The following is a 26,106-nucleotide window of genomic DNA, read 5'->3' as shown; positions in this document are numbered from 1 at the left end:
TAATCAAAATGAAGGGCCAGGTTTATAATTGTTGTTCAGTCGCTCCGTGGTACCGACTCTTTGTGACCCCGTGGACTGCAGCACACCAGGCTTTTCTGTCTTTCACCATCTCCCAGAGTTTGCTCAAACTCAAGGTTTATAACAGGTGCTCAATAAACAATAGTCCCCATCATCACCACCATCATCTCATTCACCTGGGTAACGTCGCCTTATCCGTCAGCCTGGCTCAGCCACCGCCTCCTCAGGGACGGCTTCTCTGAGTCCCTCCTCCCTCTGTGTGTTCATTCCCATCACGTGACTGTATTTGAGTCTGCCGTTTACTCAGGTGCCCCCCTGGTGTACACAGTTAAGCAACTGTTGTTTAGGACTGAAATGAAAGTAGTATTTTTCTTGTACCTAGTATATTTTCAAATGGCTACCAAGTTAGGAGGACATAAACACTTGTTAAATCGTTCACATATAGTAACATAACAAACCAAATTATTAGGTGTTTTCCTTTGGCCTAGATATACTGTGAAAAAAATGACTGAGATGCCAAGGGTACTCATTGTGAACCAAGAAAATTCATGAACTTCTGGTGTAGGAAAAATGATATTCAGAACTAGAGAAATAGCAATGCTTATTATTACCATTATAATGTCCTAGTTATAATAATATCATAATTACCAGCTAACAGTAACATTGTTACTATTTCCTAGGCATTATTCTAAGCATTTGGGTGTGCTTTAAGTAAGAAGGTCACATGTACTAACTCTTTTTTTTTTTTTAGGTAGAAGTGAATTTTATTCATAATTTTATTATAAAATTCTTATTGAATAACATTAGAACACAAATTTTTCTAAAATGGAAACACTTTACTGATTTTTCACACTCTTAAGTAATACATTATCATTTTTATTTTTCTTAAATTTTATTTTTAAACTTTACAATATTGTATTGGTTCTGCCATACAGGCATACACGTGTTCCCCATCCTGAACCCTCCTCCCTCCTCCCTCCACATGTACTAACTCTTAATCCCATCAACAGACCTAAAGTAAAGAGTTTCTCCCACATTAGAGGAGGAAACTAAGAACTGTAGAGGATGAGTAACTTGCTAAAGGTCACTGAATGGATGGATGCCTTAGCTGGGATTCAAATCTAGGCATCCTGACTCCCCACTCAGACTTAACCACCTGCTTACCAAGGCCACAGGGATGCAAAGAAAAGAGTTGAGATGCCTGGATGGCAGAATGCACAGATTTTAGGGACTGGAGACAATAAGTATTTGGGGGTGTCCGTCCAGCCCCCTTTCTTCAGGAATGCTCCCACCCAGACCCACCTGACTCAGGGGCCTTTGGGAAACACGTGCAACTGTGGCCCCAGCTCTGAGCCTTGCCCTTGAACATGTCCATAGGTTCCTGGAAACCTGCCAGGTGAGCCGAACAGGGCCAAGTGTTGTCCCCTCTAAAGAATTAGGGGCTGGAGCACTGAGTTTCTGTTGCTTTTCTCTGTCTGTATCAATAACTCAGGAAGATGGTTATCATCATAAGAATGGCAGGATGCAGAAGTCAAGATGCACCTCCTCTTGCTTTTGAGGTAGAGGTTTGCCCCCTGACGACTTTTTAATTGGAGGATAATTGCTTTACAATATTGTGTTAAGGAGTCAGCTCTATGGACATATATATCCCCTCCCCGTTGGACTTTCCCCCCACCACTACCCCATTGCACCCGTCTAGGTCATCACAGAGCACCAAACTGAACGCCCTAAGCTGTACAGCAGCATCCCACTATCTGTTTTACACATCAGCTCGGCTCTGTTCAGTTGCTCAGCTGTGTCCGACTCTGCGACCCCATGGACTGTGGCACGCCAGGCCTCCCTGTCCATCACCAATTCCCAGGGCATACTCAAACTCATGTCCATTGAGTCGGTGATGCCATCCAACCATCCCATCCTCTGTCATCCCCTTCTCCTCCCGCCTTCAATCTTTCCCAGCATCAGGGTCCTTTCCAGGGAGTCAGTTCTTCACACGAGGTGGCCCAAGTACTGGAGCTTCAGTTATACACAGGGTAGTGTATATATGTGAATCCTCCCCGTCCCACCCTCTCAATTCATCCCACCCTCCCCGTCCACCACCCACGTCCCTTCTCTAAGTCTGTGTCTCTAAACCCGGCCTGGAAATAGATTCATCTGTACCATTTTTCTAGATTCTACATATATACGTTAATAAACAGTATTTGTTTTTCTGACATGCTTCACTCTGTATGACCAACTCTAGGTCCATCCACATCGCTCCTTGAGGTTGATTTGTTCAGTGGTTCTGCAGAGTTTGTGAGATCAGTGCTCTGCCAACAGTTTCTTTGAGTCAAACTTCATAAATGTCTGGCCATTGTAACAGGATATTTAACTAGAACCCTGAACATAAATGTCATGAAATAAACCACTAAAAAGGGGGTGGGCAATACCCCCATCACTGCGGTGTTGGTGGTGGTTTAGTCACTCAGTCATGTCCGGGTCTTTTTGACCCTGTGGACTGTAGCCTGCCAGGCTCCTCTATCCGTGGGATTATCCCGGCAAGAATACTGGAGTGGGTCGCCATTTCCTCCTCCAGGGGATCTTCTTGACCCAGGGATTGAACCTGCGTGTCTCCTGCCTTGCAGGCAGATTCTTTGCTGACTGAGCCAGTTGGGTGGCCATGCATGTCACTCAGAGTGAGGACTTAGGTTGGGTCATCTCCACTTAGAAACTAGGCAGGTCTGTGGTGTTTGCATAAACAAACAGTTCGGAAAGTTCTGCACTACCAGAGGTCAACCATTTACCCAGCAATTATGCTGCTGTCAGATTGTAAATACGTATTTGCAAATTCCTCTATAATTGTTCGGAAACCATGTAGGCCTGTTCCTGCAGGGCTGGTTATAGAATGTTAATGGGTTAACTCACTCAACATCTGCTTTTGAAGCTGCAGCCAGATTTGCACCGTTTCAACATTTACGGGCATAAAGCTGCAGATTGAATGTTTTCCTCCGCCAGCTCTCAGAAAATCAGAATTCAGCAGCAATGGACAGTGGCATGGCTGACTAAATGGATTCAGCGTGTGGGCACCGTATTTTCAGCTACAACACAGGACCCCCTCGGTCCCCGATCTGGTCCAGGATGGCTAACACCTTAATTAAGGAGAGAAATCTCTGCTAACTCTAAAGTTTGACATATGATGATGCCCCTGTAAGAAGTAATAAATTTCAAGGCGTGCGATTCAGAATATATGTCTCTCTGACCTCTGATTTGAGGGTTGTCCTTGAAATGCGTGTTTTTCTGCTATCATATTAAGGCAGGTAATCTGCCCTGATTGTCGGCCTCTCATATTCTTTTAGCTATTTTGGATCATGACTGTCAAACCCCACCAACACCCAAAGTCGTCTTGTGCATGTCCCAGGAACCGTATGTTAAATGTCAGATCATCCTGAATTCTAATTACTGACAACACCTCAAGTTTGGGTGAATATCCATCCAACCATTTTCAAGAGTTATGGTGTATTATTCAGGCTATAGCTCTGCTGTAACAAAATGACCCCAATTACAGTGGCAGCAGTGACTGAGCTTTCTTTTTCTCCCATGTAACCGTCCCAAAGGAATAGCCCAGGATGGCAGGTTGCTTTGCTCCACAGTCTTTCAGAGATCCAAGGTCTTACATCTTTTAGCTCTGACTTTCCTGCAGGAATTGTAAAGTCAAGGCTGGGTTGCAGATAAATCATGGAAAAGGCAATCGAGGGAGTTTGGTTTATCTCTTAAATTGAAATTGGAGATGACCAGCAAGAACGATTTCACATCCCATTGGCCTAAATTTAATTTCAGAGCTACATTTAACTGCACTGGAACTTAGTCAATGCTGGTTCTGCCTGGGGAGCTATGGGCTCAGCTTCAACTCTATAGCCAAGGAGAAGGAGGGTGTGTTCTGATGGCTGGTCAGGAGTTTCTGTCACACGTAACAACAGAGAGAGAGAGGTTACCTTGTACAAATAAGATCAATGCCACATGGTCATACATTCAACAAATATTTTTAAAATATTGATTTTATCTGTCTGTGCTGGGTCTTAGTTGCAGCATATGGGATCTAGTTCTCTGCCCAGGGATTGAACTCGGGCCCCCTGCTCTGGGAGCTCAGAGTCTTAGCCACCGGACCACTTTTCTTACACATGTAAGAAAAGTATTGTTACACACATTGGGGGTGAAACTATGCAATAGTATAAACACATTTTTCTACTTTTTAAAGACTTTTGCTTTTTCAGACAGTAGAGGACAACTGGGGAAAAGGCAAGGTTTTTTACCTTCAAGTTGCAGTAAAAATATTCACACCTGTCAAATTCCAACAGCTGGTCGAATCATTGTTCCGTGGCTAAGCCCACAAGAACACTGCTCAGAGAGTCATTTGGGTGTTGGTCTCATAAATCATAACTTGCTCAGAGCATGTTTCTGAGGCTTCAGGAAGGACTCTTCAGAGGGTGGAATCAAATCGCTGAGATTAAAATCAACCTCAAAGGAGGGTTTTTCCCCCAAAATCACTAAGGCGATAAACACGGCACATCTTGCAGTCAGTCCCCGGATGCAGTACGTCACACCATCTTCAGGGTCCGTGTACTCAAAGCAGTGAACAATAACACGACGACCGCAGCGTGTCACGTGACTCTGATGGTAAACACGGGGACGCAGGAAGTACTCCAGAGGCACCAGGAACACGTTCTTAACTTCATCCGGGTTAGGTCTGGCCTCAAAGTTGGAGTCTATAAATCCTACAACCGGCGTTATCCACATATCCTTCTGAAAGCAGAACACGAAGACACTGAGACGTGAGCGATACAGTTTAAAAAATAAAAAAGTATGTCTAAACGCATGCTAAGCTAAGCTAAGCCACTTCAGTTGTGTCCGACTCTGTACGACCCCATAGACAGCAGCCCACCAGGCTCCCCGTCCCTGGGATTCTCCAGGCAAGAACACTGGAGTGGGTTGCCATTTCCTTCTCCAATGCATGAAACTGAAAAGTGAAAGTGAAGTCGCTCAGTCGTGTCTGACTCTTTGCGACCCCATGGACTGCAGCCTACCAGGCTCCTCTGCCCATGGGATTTTCCACACAAGAGTACTGGAGTGGGGTGCCACTGCCTTCTCCCAAACGCATGCTACTTCAGCATAAACTAAGCTCACAGGCCAAAGCAGTCTGTTACATAAAACTTCTTCTATAAGTAAACTTTATGTCCCTTAAATGGAGGCGTGGGCTTCCCTGGCTCAGTGGTAAAGAATCCGCCTGCCAATACAGATTGGAGACAGGAGACGTGGGTTCGATCCCTGGGTCGAGAAGGTCCCCTGGAGAAGGAAATGGCAACCTACTCCAGTATTCCTGCCTGGAGAATCTCATGGACAGAGGAGCCTAGGAGGCTAGCTGGCAGGGAGATTTCTATTTATAACCACCACTGTTCTGAAATGAACGCAGGGTGCTGTTCCGTGAAAGATTCTACCTGGAGTCTTGCAGGGGAGGCCTGCGGTTTAGTGTAAGAGCTGATGGGGGAGGCATGACCTTGAATGAGAAAGGGAGACGAATTGGGGAATTCCTGAGAGAAAGTGAGCGGGGAAATCCAGGGAGACACTGTGGGGCTGGGCTCCTACAGGAGGACCAATATGCCTGTGGGAGGTCTTGAGGGAGGGCAGCTAATGCGTGTTGAAGAGCAGTGATGACTCAGATGGTTAACTGAATTAATGACGCAAGTCAACATCTGGACCGGGAGCGGAGGAGGGGAGCGCGGGCTCGAGACGTCTGTAAGGTGGGACGTCTGGGGTTGTGAGCTGCCCCGAGGCCCGGACCCAGCAGCAGCCCTCACTGTGCTCGGCCTGCCTGACAGCCTCTTCTGTCACAAGGTCCCCTCAAGCAGCCGCTGAGATGAAGGCTCAGATGCCAGGGGTTTCTTAAGGAAGAGCTCGAGGACAAAGGATTGAGGGCGGGAGCAGGGAAGCCAAGAAGGGATGCTGCGGGCAGCTCCAGCATATAAAGTGTACCTCGGTCTGTCCCGGGAGATGATGAGGGAGCTGGGCTTTCATCCCCGGCCTCTGCCTGGCCAGGAGTAAATCAAGACAGTGCTGACCCATGGGGGCGGGGCGCGGCTCCAGGAGCCTGAGGGCATGAGTATGGAGAGAGAACCAGTGTGTGTGTGTCTGTGTGTGTCAGAAACACATCCTAAGAGGACTGTTACCGCGTATATACAGAATCGAGAAAAGTGGCACTGATGGATGAACCTACGTGCAGGAAGGGAATGGAGCCGCAGACACGGCTCTGTGGACACAGAGAGCGGCCTCGTGGACACAGAGGGGCAAGGAGAGGGCGGGCGAGGCAGAAAGCAGCATCGCCGTTTGCACACTCCCCTGTGTCAGACAGACGGCTGGCGAGGAGCTGCCGTGTGATACGCGGAGGCCAGCCTGGCGCTCTGCGGTGACCTAGACGGGTGGCACAGGGGAAGGGAGGGAGGCTCCAGAGGGAGGTGATACATGTATAATTACTGCTGATTTGCATTGTTGTATGGTGGAAACCCACACTACACTGTAAAGCAAATTTCCTCCAATTAAGAAATAAATTAAAAAAAAAAAAAAAAAGCATCTGGACAGATCTTGGAGTGTCGCTCACCGTGCATCCGTGGCTGCTCTCTCCATTCAAACCCCACAGCCTGTGGGCCCCTCGTCTAGAATCCATCAGCCTCCCCCAGGTTCTTCATAACAACCTGCTCCTGAAGAAGCTTTACCAATGGAAACTGGATCAGAAAAAACTTGCCCATGGCCACACCTGGCTCCCACTTGGCAGAAGCCAGGATTCTACCCTAGGCCTGCTGCCCATATGCTGGAGTCGAGTGCTCAAGTTCTATCAAAATGCTGGTCACCAAATCTCCAAGCTGGCACACCAGTAAGCGGCCCGGAGACCACGAGGCAGCATCCCCAGCTGTGGCTCAGGCCTTCCAGAGGTCTCAGGGCCATGCCTATTAGGCAGGTGCCTGGGCAGGAACTTTGTATGGCCAGTGCCAGCCCTTGAACTGGCATGTCAGAGTCTAAGGAAATTAGTGCAGGAAAGAAAAAGAATCAAAGCAAAGCCTCAAAGGGAGATCAGGGTTTAAGACTGAATGTTCTAGATAGGGAGTCAGGCACGCTCAACAGGGTTCAAGCTCAGCAAAGTAAGAGAGACTGTGGAAACTTGTGGCTGAAGCAGCAACTCTGCACATCCCATGTCTAAAAACACAGGTGTCTGAAATGGCAGGAAAAAAGTAGTATGTGGCAGACATCCCAGGACCCATAAAAGCCTGGATTTTGCCCATTTGCTGAGTTGAAATCCCACAGAGACTGGCTTCTGCTCTGGAAATAGGATGAGCCAGGCTTTAGAGCTCCTGGAAGAAACTGCAGACTATTAGAAACAGCCTTGGAAGTCAGGACACACCACTGAAATGTTACAGGAATCGGGCCTTCAGGAAGCGAACAAAAGGATGGAGACTGGGAGTTACGGGCCACGCGTAGAGAAAAAGGGGAACTGTCCCTCGAGGCCTTTGCAGAGAGAAGCTCATACATGTATGATACAGTGACATGTATGAAGGTCGGTTGGGGGCTGGAAGGCCTGGGAGGGTTAACACCAGGCATGGGGAAAAGCCAGTGACACCCCAAAACATCTCCAGGCATTGCCCTGTGTGTGTTCCCCAAGAGAGAAAATTACCCCCAGTCAAGAATTAGAATTCTGACTGAATTAGAATAGGCTTCTAGGCATTAAATAAATGGCACTTTTGAACCATATTTAAAAGATTTGCAAAGTCCAAAAAACAAAACAACCCTCACTGGCACTTCTAAATACAGTACATCCTCCTTGAAAGCCTTTCTTCATTCTAATTTCTCGGTGGTGTGATTGGCATTATAGCAGGAGCAGGTCATTTGAACACACACACACACCTGTGAGGACTGTTGTATGCGATCCCCTTACGGGTGAACTCAGCAGCTCTGGGGACCTTGGAAATGGACTTACTCTCATCTGGGGAACCTATAACCATTATGTGTTTTGTCAAGAGAGTTCTAAAATAAATCTCTAAGATGTCCCAGGAGATTTGCAGCTATCCCCTGAAAAGGGCTCCCATTAGAAAACACAGAGGAAGTAACTGGCATACGTCCTGTCTTAATCCAATGTTACTTTTCTGTCTCGTTTCTTTCTCACTGAGGGCACATTTATGGAATGGCCTTTAGCTTCTTCCAAGCTAAATCTCCTGGGAGTGGTGACCTCTCTATTCTTAAAATTGAGCCAATTAAGACAGATGTCAGCATCATTGATCGTCACAAAGGGCAATCTGGCTTTCTAATTTTTAGGCATCAGTGGAATTCTTCCTTTGACATAAAAATTCACATGAAAGCCCAATACTATTTAAAAAAAAAATTATACCTATTCTGATAGGTGATGAGTGAAGTTCACCTCTGGGGGATTATTCTTCCCCCAAGCCTGTAACCTTTGCTTAACCAGGAGAATAGTATCAGATAAACCCAAATTGAGGAGCGTGCAAGAACACACCTGACCTGTGCCCCTCACAAGTGTCAAGGCCATGAGAACAGGGCAGTCTAAGAAACTGGCCCAGACCAGAGACTGAGGAGACAGGCAACTAAGCACAACATGGTGTCCTGCGTGGGATCCCGGACAGAAAGGGGGACATCAGTAGAAAAACTAGTGAAAGGCAAGTAAAGCGTGGAGTTCAGTGATGGTAAAGTGCTGACACTGATTTCTTAGTGTCACAAATGTACCACAGTGATGTCCGATGTCAGTAACAGGGGGACCTGAGCACGGCTACGTGAGAACTCTCTGTGAAATCGGTAACCATTCCAAAATTACAAGTATACATGGAAAATTTTAGACCAGTCAAATAATTCTGTTATGCAACTTTAAATTCACCCTATTTACTCCTTCTGCCCTCCTCCAGGGATCTTTCCGACGTGGGTTTGACCCCTGGGTTGGGAAGATCCCCTGGAGGAGGGCATGGCAACCCATTCCAGTATTCTGGCCCGGAGAATCCCACGCACAGAGGAGCCTGGCAGGCTACAGTCCACGGGGTCACCAAGAATCGGACACGACTGAAGTGCCTTAGCAGGGCACATCACTCCTTCTCCAGTCACTTAGTGTAACAGTGAGAGTGTTGTGATCAGCTCGTAGGAAATGAGGTCCAGCTCTGTCAGTCCCAGGACACCTTTCGTTGTTATGTTTGTTTGTTTCGTATATACTATCAAATCCTGCTTCAAACAGAAATGCAGTTACAAGTAGTGACTGTTTCTAAACAGCTTCCCTAGATCTCAGGATATTGCTCAATCTATGTGATATGGAGAAGCCTGGTTCCATGGTATGTGCAAAAATGAGTACCTTCAGTGGCCTCCAAGGGGCTAAAATTTGGTATGTGGCATGCTCAAGTGTGTGTTATTTTTTTCAAAAGAATTCTCAAAAATAAACCCATCTAGAGAAAACTGTGAACTGAATGTCAACGAAAGAACACTGAGGCATCTACAGGGTTCCACAGCACCCAGTCTGAAAACCGCTGATGGTGTTCAGCCCTTTCATTTCTGGACGGGGAAGGAGGGGCCCAGATAGGAAGTGGGGGTTGCCCAAGGCCTCTTAGCCCAGTGGGGGCAAAGTCCACACATGAGCCAGAGTCTCTTGACTCTGTACCGCATGCTTGAGGGTCGTGGGATCCTGAAGATAGTCTACCTACTGCGAGCTCACGCGAGTCTAAGCCAGACAGCTCCACCCCCAGCCTTACATCAAACGGCAGTGGCATCAGGCAGCAGACCACCTCCACTTGATGAGGACGCAGCCCCACTTCCTCCTGGGCTTCCCGGAGAGCCGTGGCCACGTCGTCCGCGTCCGTAGGTTCGCACTTACCTCCAGGAAAGCAGACCTCTCCAGGTGACCTTCTCAGCTGGATATGGAAGGAACAGAGCCGCCGTGTGGGATTCCAAGTTTGGTACCACTCATTCATTCAACAAGTATGTGCTGAATTTCTGTCTTGTGCCAGAGACCATTCCCATACTTGTGGCAACCAGTAGGGAATAAGACCAGAAAGAAAAGTTTTTCTTTTTTTTAAACTTGAGTCCTTTAAAAAATTGAACTAGGAGAATTACCCTCACTTCTGATTTTTCTCTCCTTGCCCTCCAAAGATAGTATACACACACACAGATTTACACTGATGGAGAAAAAAGGCAGAACAAAAGGATAATGAAAAGGCCAGCATTCTGAATGGATAACCTTTATCGAGTGCTTATGGGTCTGGGCACAATGCTTCAGATGGATTTCTTGTCAATGAGTCTGAACAATTCTATAAGCAACTATTTTTTAAAATATTTTTTAAAATTGAGATGAAATGTTATTCCTTAAAAAACTTAATATATTTTTTAAAGTACAGTTGATCTACAATGTTGTGTTAGTTTCTGGTATACAGCAAAGTGATCTGGATACACACATATACACACTATACCTGGGGTGGGATTAATCTAAAACAGTGGCTCTTGGTGGGGGCAGTTTTATGCCCCCCATCCCTGGTGGGCTGCCGTCTCTGGGGTTGCACAGAGTTGGACACGACTGAAGCGACTTAGCAGCAGCATCCCTGCCAAGAGAGCAGGCGATATCTGGAGACATATGTGGCTGTCACAAACTGTGTGTGTGGTCTGTGTGTGTGTGTGTTACTGGCTTCTAGTGGAAAGAGGCCAGGGATGTTGTTAAATGTCCCATAATGTACGGGGTAACTCTCACAACAAAGAATTATCCAGCCCGAATGGTGATGGCTGGATAAGAAACCCTGGCATAAAAGTATTTTAAATTACTTGCTAGCTCAATTGCTTATTTTACTTTCCAAAACTTCTCCGTAAAAAGCCACATGATTCTGTGGCTTCATGTACCCCTTGAACATCACAACTTTGAAAGCCCAACTGAGAATCTGGAACCTCAAACTATGTGCCAGTGACCACATTTCATGGGGTTTTCAAACATCCTGAGACCTTAAGGTCAGGAACCTTTCCGTCACTTACCTTCTCTGACCGGAGGGTGAACAACAGGTAAAGTTTCCCATCTTTAGCCAACAAAGGTAGAAGGATCGAACATTTGTTAGATGAACAGTGAGAATATTCGGTCCCACAGTCATGCTTTTTTAAGCGGGCCTTAGCGTCATCTATCAAACTGTTTCTAAAATGGAAACAAACCACACAGTTTAGTAACCCGGGTTATGATAAAAAGCTCCTAAACTGCATGATGTTTCTGCTTTGCTATGTGTCCTGCTGCTGCTGCTGCTAAGTCGTTTCAGTCATGTCCGACTCTGTGCGACCCCATAGACGGAAGCCCACCAGGCTCCCCCATCCCTGGGATTCTCCAGGCAAGAACACTGGAGTGGGTTGCCATTTCCTTCTCCAATGCATGAAACTGAAAAGTGAAAGGGAAGTCGCTCAGTCGTGTCCGACTCTTAGCGACCCCATGGACTAGAGCCTACCAGGCTCCTCCATCCATGGGATTTTCCAGGCAAGAGTACTGGAGTGGGGTGCCGTTGCCTTCTCCGACTTTTTAATAATATGACAGCAATAATAATACCCAAATCATGTGACTTTTGGTAAGATAAAATGAGGCAAAAATTACTAAGAACACAGTTTAGTGCCTGAGTTCACTTTAAAATCTAAATTAATTTTGAATGATGATAAAATATTCTTTCAACTGTGCAACAGTTCAGTGCTGAAACCCACAGTAATACTCAGGAAGACAGATTTGCAGAGCAAGTTCATTGTTACAAAGGTTACACCATCGTAAGGCTAAGGGCTTTCTCTTAACCTGGCCCTTACGTCACATTATCAAACCCTTGTCTTCAAATACCTTATAACACTGGTTCCCAAACTTATGCAGCAACAGAGTCACCCAGAGGGCATGTTACAACAAAGACTGTTGGGTCCACTTGTGACTTAGTAAAATCCAAGTATTTAGGCTTTAACCACACATTGTTCTCTGAATTCATAACTATGGGTTAAGGCAGTTTTGTGTAAGGGGCAAAAGCTGGTGTTTAAGTAAGCCAGACTGGTTTCAAAGTGTTAGGACTGACCTCTCTAAGCCCCCCTTTCCTGATGTGTGACATGTTGAGGATGTTTGTAAGGATTAAATGATCCAGTTCTGTGGCTGCCATTTAAATGTCTCAGTCCTTAGATGCCCCACTCCAGTACTCTTGCCTGGAAAATCCCATGGATGGAGGAGCCTGGTAGGCTCTAGTCCATGGGGTCGCTAAGAGTCGGACATGCCTGAGCGACTTCCCTTTCACTTTTCACTTTCATGCATTGGAGAAGGAAATGGCAACCCACTCCAGTGTTCTTGCCTGGAGAATCCGAGGGACAGGGAGCCTGGTGGGCTTCCGTCTCTGGGGTCGCACAGAGTCGGACACGACTGAAGCGACTTAGCAGCAGCAGCAGTCCTTAGATGCATAGTTGCTTGCCAGAGATGTGTGCTATTTCTTGCCTCTTTCTAGGAGGTAGGATGCTCAATAATGTAGTTAGGAAACTGCAGTGGGTGTTGAAAGTGCCCCAGTGGCCTGAAGAGTCCACAGGAATGCTGGCACTGGAAGGGACTCCAGAGCACATCCTAGTGCACACAGGCCGGGGTCCAGAAAACGAAACTAGAACTTCCAACCAGCAATGTGAGGGACTGCTTAAAAGTGTGGTGCCCAGAGCTGACCACAGGGACCAGCAGAAGCAACAGTCTGCAAAACCGTCCACGTAAGGAGCTGGTGCTCGGAGTAATCGCCAGGTAAACACTACTGTCGGTACATTCTGTACTACATTCTGGGTGGGCTCATCGCACCTTCTGTCCATGCTTTTCTCATTAAGGTGAAAACACGATCACGCTCCAGGCTCAGAGAGTTTGTGTAACTGAGGCTGGAAGTAGCCTGGGGACTTTGAACCGGGCGCTGCCTGGTGCGGGCTCGCTGTTCGACGGCTGAGGCTCGGCGAGCGGAAGAGGGAAGCCCTCGGGGGCTGTGCGCCCCCCAAGTGTGCAAACCCGGCTCTGTCTTTGGCGGGGGAAGGCGCGAAGGCCCGGGGATCCTGCGAGCTGCCAAAGGAGGTGAGCGTCCGGAGCGTGGGGCTCCGGAAGGAGGACAGGCGGGACCCGCAACAAGTAGCCAGAAGGCCCTGGCCACCCACGGCCCGCAACCTGTCCGGCCGCGCAGTGATCAAGGCAGGGCCAGGCCCGGCTCGGGGTGCCAGAGGTCGGGGAGGCCTTACCTGGCAGGTTCCTGGGGAGGGCCGGGTCGCGACATCGTCCCGGGAAAAGTTCGCTTCTTGCCAGCAACGCTTCCCAGGGAACTCTGCCGGACGAGCATGCGCAGAGCAGCTCCGGGCCTGGGGCGGGGAGAGAGGCGGGGCCCGGATCTGGGGGCGGGGCCTGGCTTAGGTCGCAGGGCGGGACCGAGAGCCGAGGCTGAAGATCGGGGCGGGGCGGGGCTAGTGGGGCGGGGCGAGGCGTGGGGGGCAGGGCTAGAGGGGGCTTAAGGCCCCGCCTTCCTGGTCGCGCAGAGCTTCTTCCTGCTTTCCCTCAAAGGCAAGAGCTAAAGGAAGAATTCTGAAATTGACAATTGTTGAAAATGGGGAAAGGGCAGTGCTGGTGACTTGAGAGAATTCTAACATTCGTACTCACCGTTGCTAGGAGGTCATGTTGGTTCAATTTTTCTGAACAGCAGTCCACACATGTTTACCCAGCATCTACTTTGCAGGCCGGACGGTGAGAGAACAGACGACACGGAGCTTACAGTCAAATAGGAGAGAGGGAGACAGAACTCAGACAATTACCTAGATGAAGCCGTTAGTCCCTGGGGAGCATGTGAGGGAGAAGCAAATCAGAGAAAGCTTCCCAAAGAGACTGGTATCCGAGCTGACCCGGCAAGCTGCTGTTCTTGAAGTGTGGTCCTGGGAGAAGCTGCGACCGTCCACATCAGCAGCGTCTGTGTGCTGTTAAAAATGGATAGACTCTCGGGTCGCACCCAGGAGATGCTAGATCAGAAACTGGGTGTAGAGCACAGTGAGCTGTATTGTAAGGGAGTTCTGTTGCTCTGAGAGGGAGAAGGGCGGGGGGAGAGTTTCAGGAAAAAGAATGAATTTGTGCAAAGATCCCAGAAGTAGCTGAAGAAGATCAGTGAGAGGGAGCCTGGTTTGAGCTGACATTCAAGAAGTTAATTCAGAGACGGAAGGCTAAGGCTGACTTCTCCATCCTGCACAGGAGGTGCAATGCCCAGGGCCCCCCATAATTTCAGGACTCCATGAAAAATGTTTTAATTTTCATTTCTTTCTTTCTTTTTTTGCCACCTTGAATGGCCTATGCAGTGAAAGCACCAAGTCCTAACTACTGGATTGCCAGGGAATTCCTTAACTTTAATTTCTTTCAAAAGAAGAAAATGAATATAATAAGAAGCAGTATATAATAATGAATTCTGATTGGGTTATATTCATCTTTAACCAATGCAGTCCTAAAATAATATTCATTTTATTATTTAATGGAGAAAGGTCCATAAAACCAAAATTACCTAGGGCCCATGAAAATAACAATGTAGCCCTGGTCGTGGGATAGTTGGGCCACAGTTTCCAGGACCTCCAAGACCACTGAGCTCAGCTGTTCACCTTGCCAGTTTGCCAAGGCTGGGAAAGCCCAAACCAAAAGCTTGATGGCATCCTAAGAATAGTGATGATAGTTGTTCTCTTAAATGTTAGTGTACTTAGTCCTCTGAGCAACCCCATGAAGTAAGGTTATTCCCACAGAGGTATTGCCATCCTCACTCTCCAGATCAGGAAATTTAAAAATGTCTCTTGCTTTGGGAACTTCCCTAGTGATCCAGTGGTTAAGACTGGATGCTTCCCATGCAGGGGGCGTGGGGTTAAGGTTAGATCATTCTGACCTCTTGAGTTCATTTATTTTGATGCAACCTCTCGCAAGCAACTGGCCTGTGAATTATGTGGATCTGATTGGCAGTGAGACAGAGATGAATCGACATATCCATTGCAGATACTTTGTGCCAGGCATGTCTAAAGTGCAGCCCCCTGACCTCCAAGACCTCTTAGTCTGTTGGGGATGATAATGAATGTGTAGTGTGCTCTAGCTCTGTATAAAAAGAGTGAAGATGGAGTTGGGGGCTGGAGATTATTGTTCAAGCATTCTATTTTCTCTTCTTTCGCCCATCCTTTGGTTGAATCCTCCTTTTGAAGATGAACAAACTGAGGCTCATAGTGGGTCAGTGCCTTGCCCATAGTCACACAGCAGGGAGCTGGCACTCGAATAGGTTTTGAGGGCTAGGTGGGGTTTCAAGAGGCCAAAGTGGGGGCAGTGGCATTCCAGGCAGAGGGAACAGCAGAAACCAAAGCTTGAGTGAAGAGTTTCAGAGAGTCAAGGAGTGCAGCGTGGCTGGAACAAAAAGGGCATCTTGCAGAGTGGAGCCCTGGGAACAGTGGAGAAAGCTTTGGAAACCACAGCAAGATGGAGGTTGAACTTCTTTCTGAAGGAAGAAGAATGAACAGGTCTGGGTTTTCAGGAAGATCTCTGTGGAATCAGGGTGGGAGATGGATTAGAAGTGAGGAGAAATTGGGGGGCAATTGGAGGCGGGAGCTCTTCTAAAAGTCCGGACTGAAAGAACCAGAAAAAAAAAAAAATGCTTTAAACCTTCTGAAAAATACCTATCCGTTCTCTGACATCAGAAAGGAGGGGGTCTGGATTGCCTTCATGTAAAAAAGCAGCATCCTGAGATGCTTTGCTGTGTACCAAGGCTAAATGCAGGGCATCTGCTTTCAATCAGAAATACTGCTCAAAAAACACTTAGCTGTTATGGCTTTTGTAATGCTGGAAGCCATAGCACAGGGAGCATCACAAGGTAATATGCATCTCTCTCTCTCTCTCTCTCTCTCTCTCTGTATATATATATATATATATATGTATGCAAAACAATACAGGATTCAAGGTTAATGGGCAGTGTCTTCTAGGGGAAATAACTTGTCTCTGTAGCTTTTGCACACAGATTTGTTGGTAGCGACATAAATTCTGGAAAATGTGTTGAAGAAAAACAAAGCTATAAAAAGGTTCAGGCCAGCCTGCAAAGCCAACACCTCCATGTGCATTTCAGTCAAAGAGGCACATCCCGAGGGCCAGGGTGGACCTTATCTGCAGTCCACCCACCTGGAAACTTAATTTGAGCAGCACTTTAAGGCCAGGTCTGGGTGGTGCAGAGATCAAGAAAATACCAACCAGCCTTTGGAGCAAAGGATGTCTGGGGAAAAAGACCTACACAAACAATTAGCTTTAATGCCAGAAAAGTGCTCTAATCCAGGAGGGTGGGGGCAGAGTACTCTGGAGAGTGAGGAGCGGTGGGGAAGGGATTAATTCTGCCTGGGAGTAGGCAGTGGGCTCCAGGTAGAATGCGGAGGGAAAGTAAGATAATAGGAAACACTAAGCATTTAGTGTTATTTTCCCAGGAAATAAAGCTCAAGTATAGTGGGAATTCCTAATAATGTACTTTCACGGCCTTGAGAAATTTCATAGAAATAGCACCTGGAAAAATGGCATATGTTAAGAAACTGTGTTTTTCTTAAGAATAATCTTGTTACAAACCTCAAGGCCAGCCCCAGAAGGGAGTATGACTGGGATCATGAAAGCATGGACCGGGTCGGTGTCAGGCATGAACGCTGCCTATGCACTTGCTAATTGTTCCCGAGACTAGCCCAGAAGGGACCAGTCTGGGGTAAAACAAGGAGATTTGGACTATGTCGGTGTAGTGTCTAAGAAAGATAAGATCAGAGACAGTCTTGCAGTCTGCACAAAGGAACAAAAGCTAGACTCCGAGTGGACGCTGCACCGCAGTCCAGTAGAGGCTGCCGGCCCCCGGACCCACTGCACCAGATTTTGCGTTGTCTTCATTGTCGTCGCTCGTTTCTCGACCATTAGGGCGACATTCAAGAAATGGGAGTTTCCTCTGCTTCTTCCTCAGTTTGCGAAGGTCTCTAAATTCCTGCTGGGAAGTGTCAGAGGGGAGCTTTCAGGTTCATTCTCACATGTCAGTCAGGGGATGATGGTTACAATTGCTGGGCTGGCGAGTCTCCATCACTTCCCTCCACCCCCCACCCCTCTCCCCAGCAAATCAGAGAGAGTTAAGGAGGCACAGACTTGGCCCTCCTAACAGAGGAAGGTGTATTTATTTATTCTTGGCTGCACGGGGTCTTCGTTGCTGAGTGTGGGCTTTCTCTAGTTGCGGCGAGCTTTCTCTCGTTGGGGTTCGAGGCCTTCTTATTGTGCTGGCTTCTCTTGTTGTGGAACACGGGCTCTAGACACGTGGGCTTCAGCAGCTGCAGCCTGTGGACTTAATTGCCCTGCAGCATGTGAAATCTTCCTGGACCAGGGATTGAACCCATGTCCCCTGCTTTGGCAGGAAGATTCTTAGCCACTGGACCACCAGAGAAGCCGTAGTAGAGGAAGTAGACAGAGTTCTTTGAAGATTAGGTTGAAACAGAAATTCCTTTTTGAACAGGTCAGGGGTTCTCAGTCTCAAAAATTATCCGGGGGCAAGGATGCTGCATGGACATCTAAGTGCCCTGAATCCCACCCCACAGGTACTTATCTCAGGGTGGAAATTCATCTAGGAACATGCATTTCTAAGCAAGCTTCTAGGTGATTCTGATGTAGCAGCAAAGGCACTAGTTTAAATGCTCCCAAGGGAGTGCTCCCAAGGGAGATGAGATGTTTGATGCCAAAAGGATAAAAGTCACCACCTTCTAACACTGGGTGATGTAGCAGCCCTAGAGGGAAGGCAGATGGTGGCCAGCCAGTGCCAGGAGCCATCATTCCTGGTAGCAATGAGACAATTTTCCTTTAAGGGCTTGGGAGCTGGCAACTCAGGCAGGTCCATCTCAGCAGAGACTCCGGGGCAGTTGAGCGGATTGTTCTGTACAAAGTTGGCTGGGGTGGACGGATCCCTACTTACCGTGGTTCTTGCATTTTGGTAAAAGATCCATTTAAAAAAAAAAAGATAAGACTCTTTGTGACTCCATGGACTGTAGCCCACCAGGTTCCTCTATCCATAGAATCCTTCAAGCAAGAGTACTGGACTGGATTGCCATTTCCTTCTCCAGGGGATCTTCCTGACCCAAGTATTGAACCCGGGTCTCCTGCATTGCAGGCAGATTCCTTGCCATCTGAGCCACCAGGGAAGCCCCATTAAATGGAAAGAGTTTGTGAATTTGGTTCAGAATGTTTTCAAAGTTGAGTGCCCATTCTTGGGCTTGGCATCAAGTTGGATGTTGGAGATACAGGGACACTGGACAGTTGGTCCTTCTTGTTGAGGATTTTGATGTCAAATATGGCAGCAAGTAATTTTGGTCTGCGTAGAAATCTTCTGGGGGTAATTAAACATGTAGATTCTTGGGCTCCTGCCTCATTTGCAAGGCAAATACATCTGCACTTGTGACCAGACCTTGGGTGATTCTGAAACAAGTCTAAACTTTGAAAGGGGGAGAAAACAGAACTTGAATATGGGAAAAATAAAAGAGTAAAAATCAGTCAGGCCCAGGAAGTCTGGATAGACACAGGAGCGAAGAAGTCGGTGACCTGAGACAGCCCTTGATTTTTCTGGCAGCAGATGTGGACTGGGAACAAAAGATTAGATAGGGATGATTGGGGAAAATGCTTCTAGAACGGCCCCAGACTACAAAAGCGTAAATCGCTGGGCATTTATTTCCCAGTACTGCCAATGTGATTTTTAAAGTAATTCATGATGCTTTTTCATTCACGTTTAATTTTCATTGTGTAATAACAATAAAACAGATATATGATTGCATATTAAGATGCCTTAAATCTCTGAGTTTCTTTGATCCAGGCCTGCCAAAAACTGACAATAACTGATGAGCGCCAATCTTTCACAGATTTCTCTACTCTTGTCAGGTCTTATTTCTGTGCACCTTTAGAAATGAGATAGAGATTAGTTATATTGGATTCCTTAACAGTCGTGTAATCTTTGTGTAATGGAACAATCAAGTAGGTTTAATTGCCAGTAACAACTGTGCTGGGAAATTTGTAATCTAAATGAAGGCTCAGCCTAGGATGCACAGAATGGCATGACTGCACAACAGGATGAGAAGCAGTCTGGTCTCAATTAGCATGTGAATTAGTTAGCAAATTGGCTTAAGGCTTTCCAGCGCCTGTGGGAAGCTCAGCCTCAGTGGAAGAAACAGATTCTACTCTACAGGGAATTCTGTAGAATTCCTCTGTGCCTTCACCTTGGCCTTGAGTCTGCCCACCAGGAACTCAGCATTCAACCCTGATTGAACCCCATTGCTTGTACAGGTTGGTGAGAGGAGATGGAAACTTACATCCCTCCCCAGTCCAGACTCCACCACTTACCTAGCGTGGTGCCTTCTCCAACCCACTCTTTCTGCCTCAGCAGAAAGCATGCTATCTGTGCTCTGCTCTCAGGGCTGCAGTGTCTCTCGGTGTATCTGGGATAATGAACACTGCGAGGTGGACAAACTCTTTAAGAAGGATGCCATCCATCTGCGGCTAGCCTCTGGTTCCATGTTGATCCTTTGGCCGGGTTGTCTTTTTTTAAAAAAATATTAAAAAAAATTAGTTAGTTAATGTATTTTTGGCTGGGTCGGGTCTTTGTTGCTGCCCTGGCTCCTTCTCCAGTCGTGGGGCTGCTCTCTAGTTGTGGCGTGCAGGGTTCTCATTGCAGAGGCCTCTCCTGCTGCAAAGCATGGGCTCTACCATAGGAGGGCTTCAGCCGCTGCAGCATGTGGGCTCAGTAGCTGCCGCGTCCAGGCTCCGGAGCACAGGCTCAACAGTCGTGGTGCACAGCCTCAGTCGATCTGTGACCAACGGGGTCCTCCAGGATCAGGGATCGAACTGTGTCTCCTGCATTGACAAGAAGACTCTGCACCACTGAGCCACCAAGGAAGCCCCAGCCTGTCTCAAAAAGACCACACAATAGTCTTGTCAGGGCTGGAGGGCACTGGCCACAATTCAAGGTCTTCAGGGGAAGCCAGAAAAGAACGTGGGCTGTCACAGAGTAATTTCAAGGGTCTGATGGTGGAGGATTCTACTTCTAGCAGCCACTGTCCAGCAGGACATTCTACAATGATGGAAATGCTCTCTGTTGGCACTTTCTAATGCAGTGACAGCTAACCACATGTGGGTATTGAACACTTGAAATGTGGCTCATGTGACAGAACTAAATTCTAAATTTTCATTTTTAAAATATTTATTTGGTTGTGCTGGGTCTTAGTTGTGGCACGAAGGATCTCCTGTCTTCCTTGCTGCGTGCACGATCTTTAGTTGGGGCATGTGGAATCTAGTTCCCTGACCGGGGATCAAACCCAGGCCCCCTGCTTGGGATCGAGGAGTCTTAGCCACTGGACTACCAGGGAAGTCCCTAAATTTTATTTACTTTTAGATAATTTAAAGAGTCATATGTGGCTTGTGGCTACCATATAAGTACAGTCAGAGGGTTGTAATTTCTAAATTTCCTTCTGTCTTGCCATCTTCTTAGAAACATCAGCTGATGTCTTCTACATAGGGTATCATATCTTCCTGGTTAAAAACTTGCTTTGAGAAAAATTCCTGGAGGTCCCCCCCAGGGTATTTTGGGGAGATGGAGCTGAATGCCAGCATTACTATTTCTTTTCTTTTACAAAGAATGTAAGCTGACATTCCCCTCCATGGGCACCCATTCCTCTCCAACCACCTATCACATTAGTGAGGGCACGGAAACCAGCTTTTAGTTTTACTGGAGACAATAAGCTGTTAGCAACCAAGTGCCTATTTATACCTGCTCCGTGGCGAGTTGTGTTGATTTATATGTTGTTAACGACAACTAGACGTCATACCACTCGTTAAAGAATTAATACTGTGGATGGGGAATAAAGTATTTCCCAAAGTATGTTCCAAGCAACCTCAGACGGAAGATGTGCGCTCTACGAAGGCACAGTGGCCACATTCATTTTGGGAAGTCTGCGTTTCGTCCTGCTCTTGCAGGTATGCAATCTATTTTAATATGTCTCATCTTTAATTGTGTCATAGCCAGTTCTTTTAGCGACAAAAGCAAGTTTACTTGGGAACAGCCAGAGGAATCGCCATTTCGGCTATATAAAAATGGCAGATTGTAGGCAAATCCAGAGAACAAAGAAGGTGAATTTGCTTTTATAAGGAAATAGGGTGGGGCGTGTTGAGAAAGGGCTATAAAACCACAGAGTCCATTGGAGGAGATTAGGAGCCCAGTGTATGGAGGTTTCTCATTGGAGGAGATTGGGAGCCCAGTGCATGGAGGTTTCTCATTGGTGGAGTTTCCCCAGTCTCTGATTGGCTGGACTGTCAGGCCAAGAGACATCTTCCTCTTCCTGCTGGACTGCAGAACAGGCGACAGCTTCCTGTGGGAGATCCAGGTACTGTCTCGCCCTGCGTGGAGTCATTGGCTATGCATGGCAGGGACATGGGACCTCCACCTTCGGGCCTGTCTTGACTCCAGTTTTACCGGAAGTTTCATTAATTCCACACACGGTGAAGTTTTCAAAATATTCAGCTGTAAAGAAATCTACTTCACTTTGTTCAACGCAACTTTTCTCTGATGTACTTGGCCATAGACTTCTTTTTGCCCCCGTGATACCCACTAACATTGATTTGAACTGGTGTCCCGTGTTTTGTTGGTGAATGTAGCACTTTGAGTGGTGCTACATTAAGAGTGATGGGTAAGGATATAGGGGAAGGATGAATATTGCCCCCCAGGATAAAGGCCAACTTCACGGAGAAGCCTGCTGCTGCTCCCATTCCTTTAACTTACTTTGTTTTTCTTCAGGGCATTCATCACTGAATGATATAATACATATTTAGTTTTCCTAAATTCTCTGGTCCTCCATCCCCCCCCCCCCCCCCCCCCCCCACCAAATCTAAGCTCCAGGAGAGAGGGAACAGTGTAGTAATATCTTTTCCTCACTGCTGTGGCTGCAGCACCTAGATCATCAATGCATGACTTTTGACCGAATTTGGTAAAGAAAACATTTCAACTGGGCTTTAAAGGGGAGGAAGGATTTTGAGGTGCTAGAAGTTCATTCTGGAAGGAAGGAGAAGCACAGAAGAATAAAAGCAATTAACGAGTTGTCAAGAAGCTGGCTTTGTTTGAAGCCAGAGTGCTGTCTCCCAGGGGCAGGAGATAACACTGCAAGGATTCACTGAGGCCAGTACATAAATTGAGAGAGGGGTGGTGGTGGTAGTGGTGGTGGTCGCTGGCTCGCTTTATAGGAGTATTTTCTAAGAGGGGCAAGAAACTGGAGGTACCACACTATCTCCAGAGAGTGTTAGATTCTTTACTGGGGAAGAGGCACTGTTGAGGGAGTGAGCCACTCTATTTTCTGGCATTCTGGCCAATTTACTTGCCTACAAATAAATCCATTGATATATATGTGTGGTGATATGCATGCATGATATATATCTGGTATCTGCTTTTGTACATTTTTATGAAATTGTGCATTTAAAGTGAACTTGCGCCAATGTGTCTACATAGAAGCCAAATTCATAACCTGAAATACGCACGACCAGCGGCTGTCAAAGGTTGCCACCCTTATAAACTCGTCTTGAACGTTGAGGAGATGAGTCATCCTTCTGGGAAAAGGGCATCAGCTGTCAGGCTGTGTTTCCTCTTTGCTTTCTCATTTAGAATACAGATGTGCTTTAGAGACAGGGACAAAAAGCAGAATATGTTTCTTTTCATGTTGTTTGTCTTTTTTCATAATTAAAAGCAATGGTTTGTTCCTCAAATAGATGCTGGGCTGCTAACTAGGCTAATTTGTACAGCCTCATGGGAAATGAGATGTTCATGGTTTTGACAGTGTGAGTCTTCTGACCTTGTGTAGGGATTAAAATGTACATCCTGTTCGCTTTAGGTAAGAAGGTACTGCCCACAGCATCTTCCTCAACCTTGACAGCCTGGGCTAGTTTTTCTTCCCTGACCCTCAGCCAAAGTCACCTGAGTTTTATGCTCCTTAGTGTCCCGCCCCCTTCCCCCCCACCTCTCACCCCACCCCACCCCCTGGGCCAACTGAAGGATGAGGCCAGTAGCAACACATGGGCGTCACCAGCAACCACTTATGTTTGAAGGCCTGTGTGTGAGGCATTGTAGGAAAGTGCATTCAGTGCTTTACATTGATGGGCTTGATTAATTCTGTAACCACCTTCTGATGTACAGACGCTTTTCTTTTTCTTTTTGGTATGAGTGTACGGAGACAGAGAGCAGATAAGCAACGGAGCATCTCAGGGCAGGTAGAGATGGGCTAGGATGTGAATATAAACCATTTCATTCTGATGTCCATATCCACTCTATGGCATTTTGCTCCTTATTGAACACAGTTTTTAGACTTTTTAGGTCTATTTTTGTGTCCATTTGATTGCTACTTAATACATACATGTGCTTGGTCACTCAGTCATGTCCAGCTCTTTTGCAGCCACATGCACTGTAGCCCGCCAGGCTCCTCTGTCTGTGGGATTCTCCAGGCAACAATACTGGAGGGGGTTGCCATACCCTTCTCCATAACATACACATACGTGTGCATATATATGAGTGTATACATTCCGTTAGATGTCCTTTATTGGTGATGTATACTCTGCCTATTACAGAGTGGTCTAAGATGATTTGCTTGATACTAAAACTAAGGACAGTTGGAGAACACGAATTTTACAAATGGGACAGGGAGGAGATTGTACCAGAAGTCGAGGGCAAGGTGGCAAGATGTTCGTGCCATGCAGGATCCTATTTCCCTGATCACGGATCCAACCCAGACCCCTTGTGTTGGGATCGTGGAGTCTTAACCACTGGACCACCAGGCAAGTCCCGTTTCATGATTTCTTATACAGAAGCGCAGTGTCTGTGTGCTGAGGGCTGAACTTAGGAATCAGTGTCTCATTCCGCTCTGTATCTTGATATCCTTTGGCTCAAGGCCTTTTAGACTTAGCTGCTCAGCAAGTGCTGCCTGAACGAATGAACTTGCAGGTGTCTGCCTCGTCTGTGTGCTTGTGCTACGCTTCTGTCAAAGGAGGGATGCACGCACCCCGGTCCTGGGGTGGAAGGAGCTCGGAGCGTTGGAGGGCCTAAAGGAAGACCAGGGTGCTGCAGGCGTGGAGGGGGAGGGCAGAGAGTTGGTACGCTCAGAGAGATGAGCCAGACCAGATCTTACAGGGCTTTTTCTACCCTATTAAGGAATGGGGAATTCAAGCCTCCATTGCAAATGAAGCATTTTGAGTGCACTAACAGTCCTCTGAAGATTCTCTCCTGAAACTGCCTCCGAGCTGCCATAATTTTGAAAACTGTGTTTATGTGGCAGCTGCTGCCATGAGCTTTGTGTTTTGTGATTACTCGTCTCGCTAACAGCTGTCAGTTCCTTCTCGAACTCTGTTTACCTAATTTGGTTAGGCTGGTGTGCAGACGAATGGGCTTTGATATGATAAATGGTCCATGAAAGCGAGAGGAGAAGGCATACAACACTCATTTCCATTCTATCCAAGAATAAAGAAAAAGGTTACCAGCTGTGAAAAACCACCAGATTAGAAGCAGATTTCTGATTGTCAGCCTGCTGGGAGATAATCTTGTCAGCATGACCTGCAGAAGTGGTAATAATTTGCAATTATGTACCAGTCATTCTCTTAGGACACGCAAACACATTCTAAATATTTCCCTAATCTCAACGAGGCAGAGATGATGGGATATTATCATTTTGCAATTAAAAAGTCATCTTAAAAAAACCACTTTAATAATCTTTGTCAGGCTGTGCATTTGGAAAACTTCTCAAAGCAGCAGTTTGGATAGGGAAATGAGTACGTGATCTTGTTCCCCGGACACCTAAAAGCTTGGTGCTTGCATGTGTGCTTCTGTGCTGGTCTGTCTGTTAAATTCTGGAGCAGGGCCTTTTTAGTGCTGAGTTATGAGGTGTGTTGGATGGAGCAAAAGCACTATAAGCCACGCATCCTTCAGGACTAGCCATACTTTACTGAGTCCTAAAGATCGAGAGAAATCATGGTGGCCAACTCCTTGGTAACGTCATTCCAAGAACTTTCCACAACCTTACTCACGAGCTGCTGAGCACGTTTCCTTTTTTTTTTCCTTGTTGTTCTTTCAAAAACCCTTCTAGAATAGAGCCCGCGAGGTTTTTCAGTTACTAATGACAGTCAGACCTCTGTGCCAGGGGTTATGGCAAGGGCTCCTGCGAGGAGCCCCCAGAAATGTAGATTCTAATCTTGGTTTTGAAAACCACTCACAATGCATGCCTTTAGGACAGTCACTTAACTTCCTGAATTTTTTTTTACCTGTATCTAAAATGTGTGTCTTCTAAGAGTGTTGAGAATACCAAACAAGGTAACATAAGTAAAAGCAGTTTGAAAATCACAAAGGGATACACATTTCTGGGGAAGGACTTTTACCATGTTATTTGGGACAGAGGCATAAATTCAGGCATTCTGACCTGTTTTCTATGCTGACCCATAAATAAGCGCTGCCCCATTATCCATGTTTATTCCCCCTCAAACTGGAGGGCCACGTCCATGATCTACATACTCCCTTTCCTTCCGTTGTTCACCTGTCATGACTGCTATGGATCATCATCTCAGAATCCGTGCAAAGCTGAGTCTGTCTTGGTACAACACTCTTGACAGCCAATTATGGTTACAACAGTTCCATTACAGTGGTCATCTGAAAGGAAAGGAAACCTTCCAAGGACCCCTAGTACTTCTCAGTAGCTCTTCCAATGCCCCTGAAACTTAAAAAGGGGGAGACTAGAATGACTATGAGGTTGCTGCTGCTAAGTCGCGTCAGTCGTGTCTGACTCTGTGCGACCCTATAGACGGCAGCCCACTAGGCTCCCCCGTCCCTGGGATTCTCCAGGCAAGAACACTGGAGTGGGTTGCCATTTCCTTCTCCAGTGCGTGAAAGTGAAAAGTGAAAGTGAAGTCGCTCAGTCGTGTCCGACTCTTAGCAACCCCATGGACTGCAGCCTACCAGGCTCCTCCGTCCATGGGATTTTCCAGGCAAGAGTACTGGAGTGGGGTGCCATTGCCTTCTC

The 26,106-nt window shown here is 46.9% G+C and overlaps 1 protein-coding gene and 1 long non-coding RNA gene across 4 annotated transcripts in view; one reads left to right on the top strand and one right to left on the bottom strand.

Annotated features, from left to right (window-relative positions):
• Nucleotides 1-833: 833 nt before the first annotated feature.
• NUDT7 (nudix hydrolase 7) lies at nucleotides 834-13,598 on the bottom strand. Of its 3 annotated transcripts, XM_086350004.1 has the most exons (4): nucleotides 13,267-13,476; nucleotides 11,044-11,197; nucleotides 9,780-9,938; nucleotides 892-4,794 (listed from the first exon to the last, which is right to left on the bottom strand). In XM_086350004.1, the coding sequence occupies exons 1-4, from the start codon at nucleotides 13,362-13,364 to the stop codon at nucleotides 4,426-4,428; spliced, it is 780 nt and encodes a 259-aa protein (XP_086206130.1). In that variant the 5' UTR covers nucleotides 13,365-13,476; the 3' UTR covers nucleotides 892-4,425. The 3 variants fall into 3 exon arrangements, with proteins under 3 accessions (XP_086206132.1, XP_086206130.1, XP_086206131.1); XM_086350006.1 differs by lacking the exon at nucleotides 9,780-9,938 and having other exon boundaries at nucleotides 834-4,794; nucleotides 13,267-13,598; XM_086350005.1 differs by lacking the exon at nucleotides 13,267-13,476 and having other exon boundaries at nucleotides 9,780-10,048; nucleotides 11,044-11,178.
• Nucleotides 13,599-21,311: 7,713 nt separating this feature from the next.
• The window catches only part of LOC147352961 (uncharacterized), a 68,230-nt gene continuing 63,435 nt past the window's right edge, over nucleotides 21,312-26,106 (top strand). The window contains exon 1 of the long non-coding RNA XR_015145279.1: nucleotides 21,312-21,447. This is a non-coding gene — a long non-coding RNA (uncharacterized LOC147352961). The remainder of the gene's footprint in view (nucleotides 21,448-26,106) is intronic.

This window comes from Bos grunniens, chromosome 18 (assembly GCF_055505025.1).
Source record: "Bos grunniens cultivar Pamir isolate PY7600 chromosome 18, Bosgru_T2T1.0, whole genome shotgun sequence".
NCBI lineage: Eukaryota > Metazoa > Chordata > Mammalia > Artiodactyla > Bovidae > Bos > Bos grunniens.
Note: the sequence above shows the minus strand (reverse complement) of the source record. Positions and strands in the feature narration are given on the sequence as shown.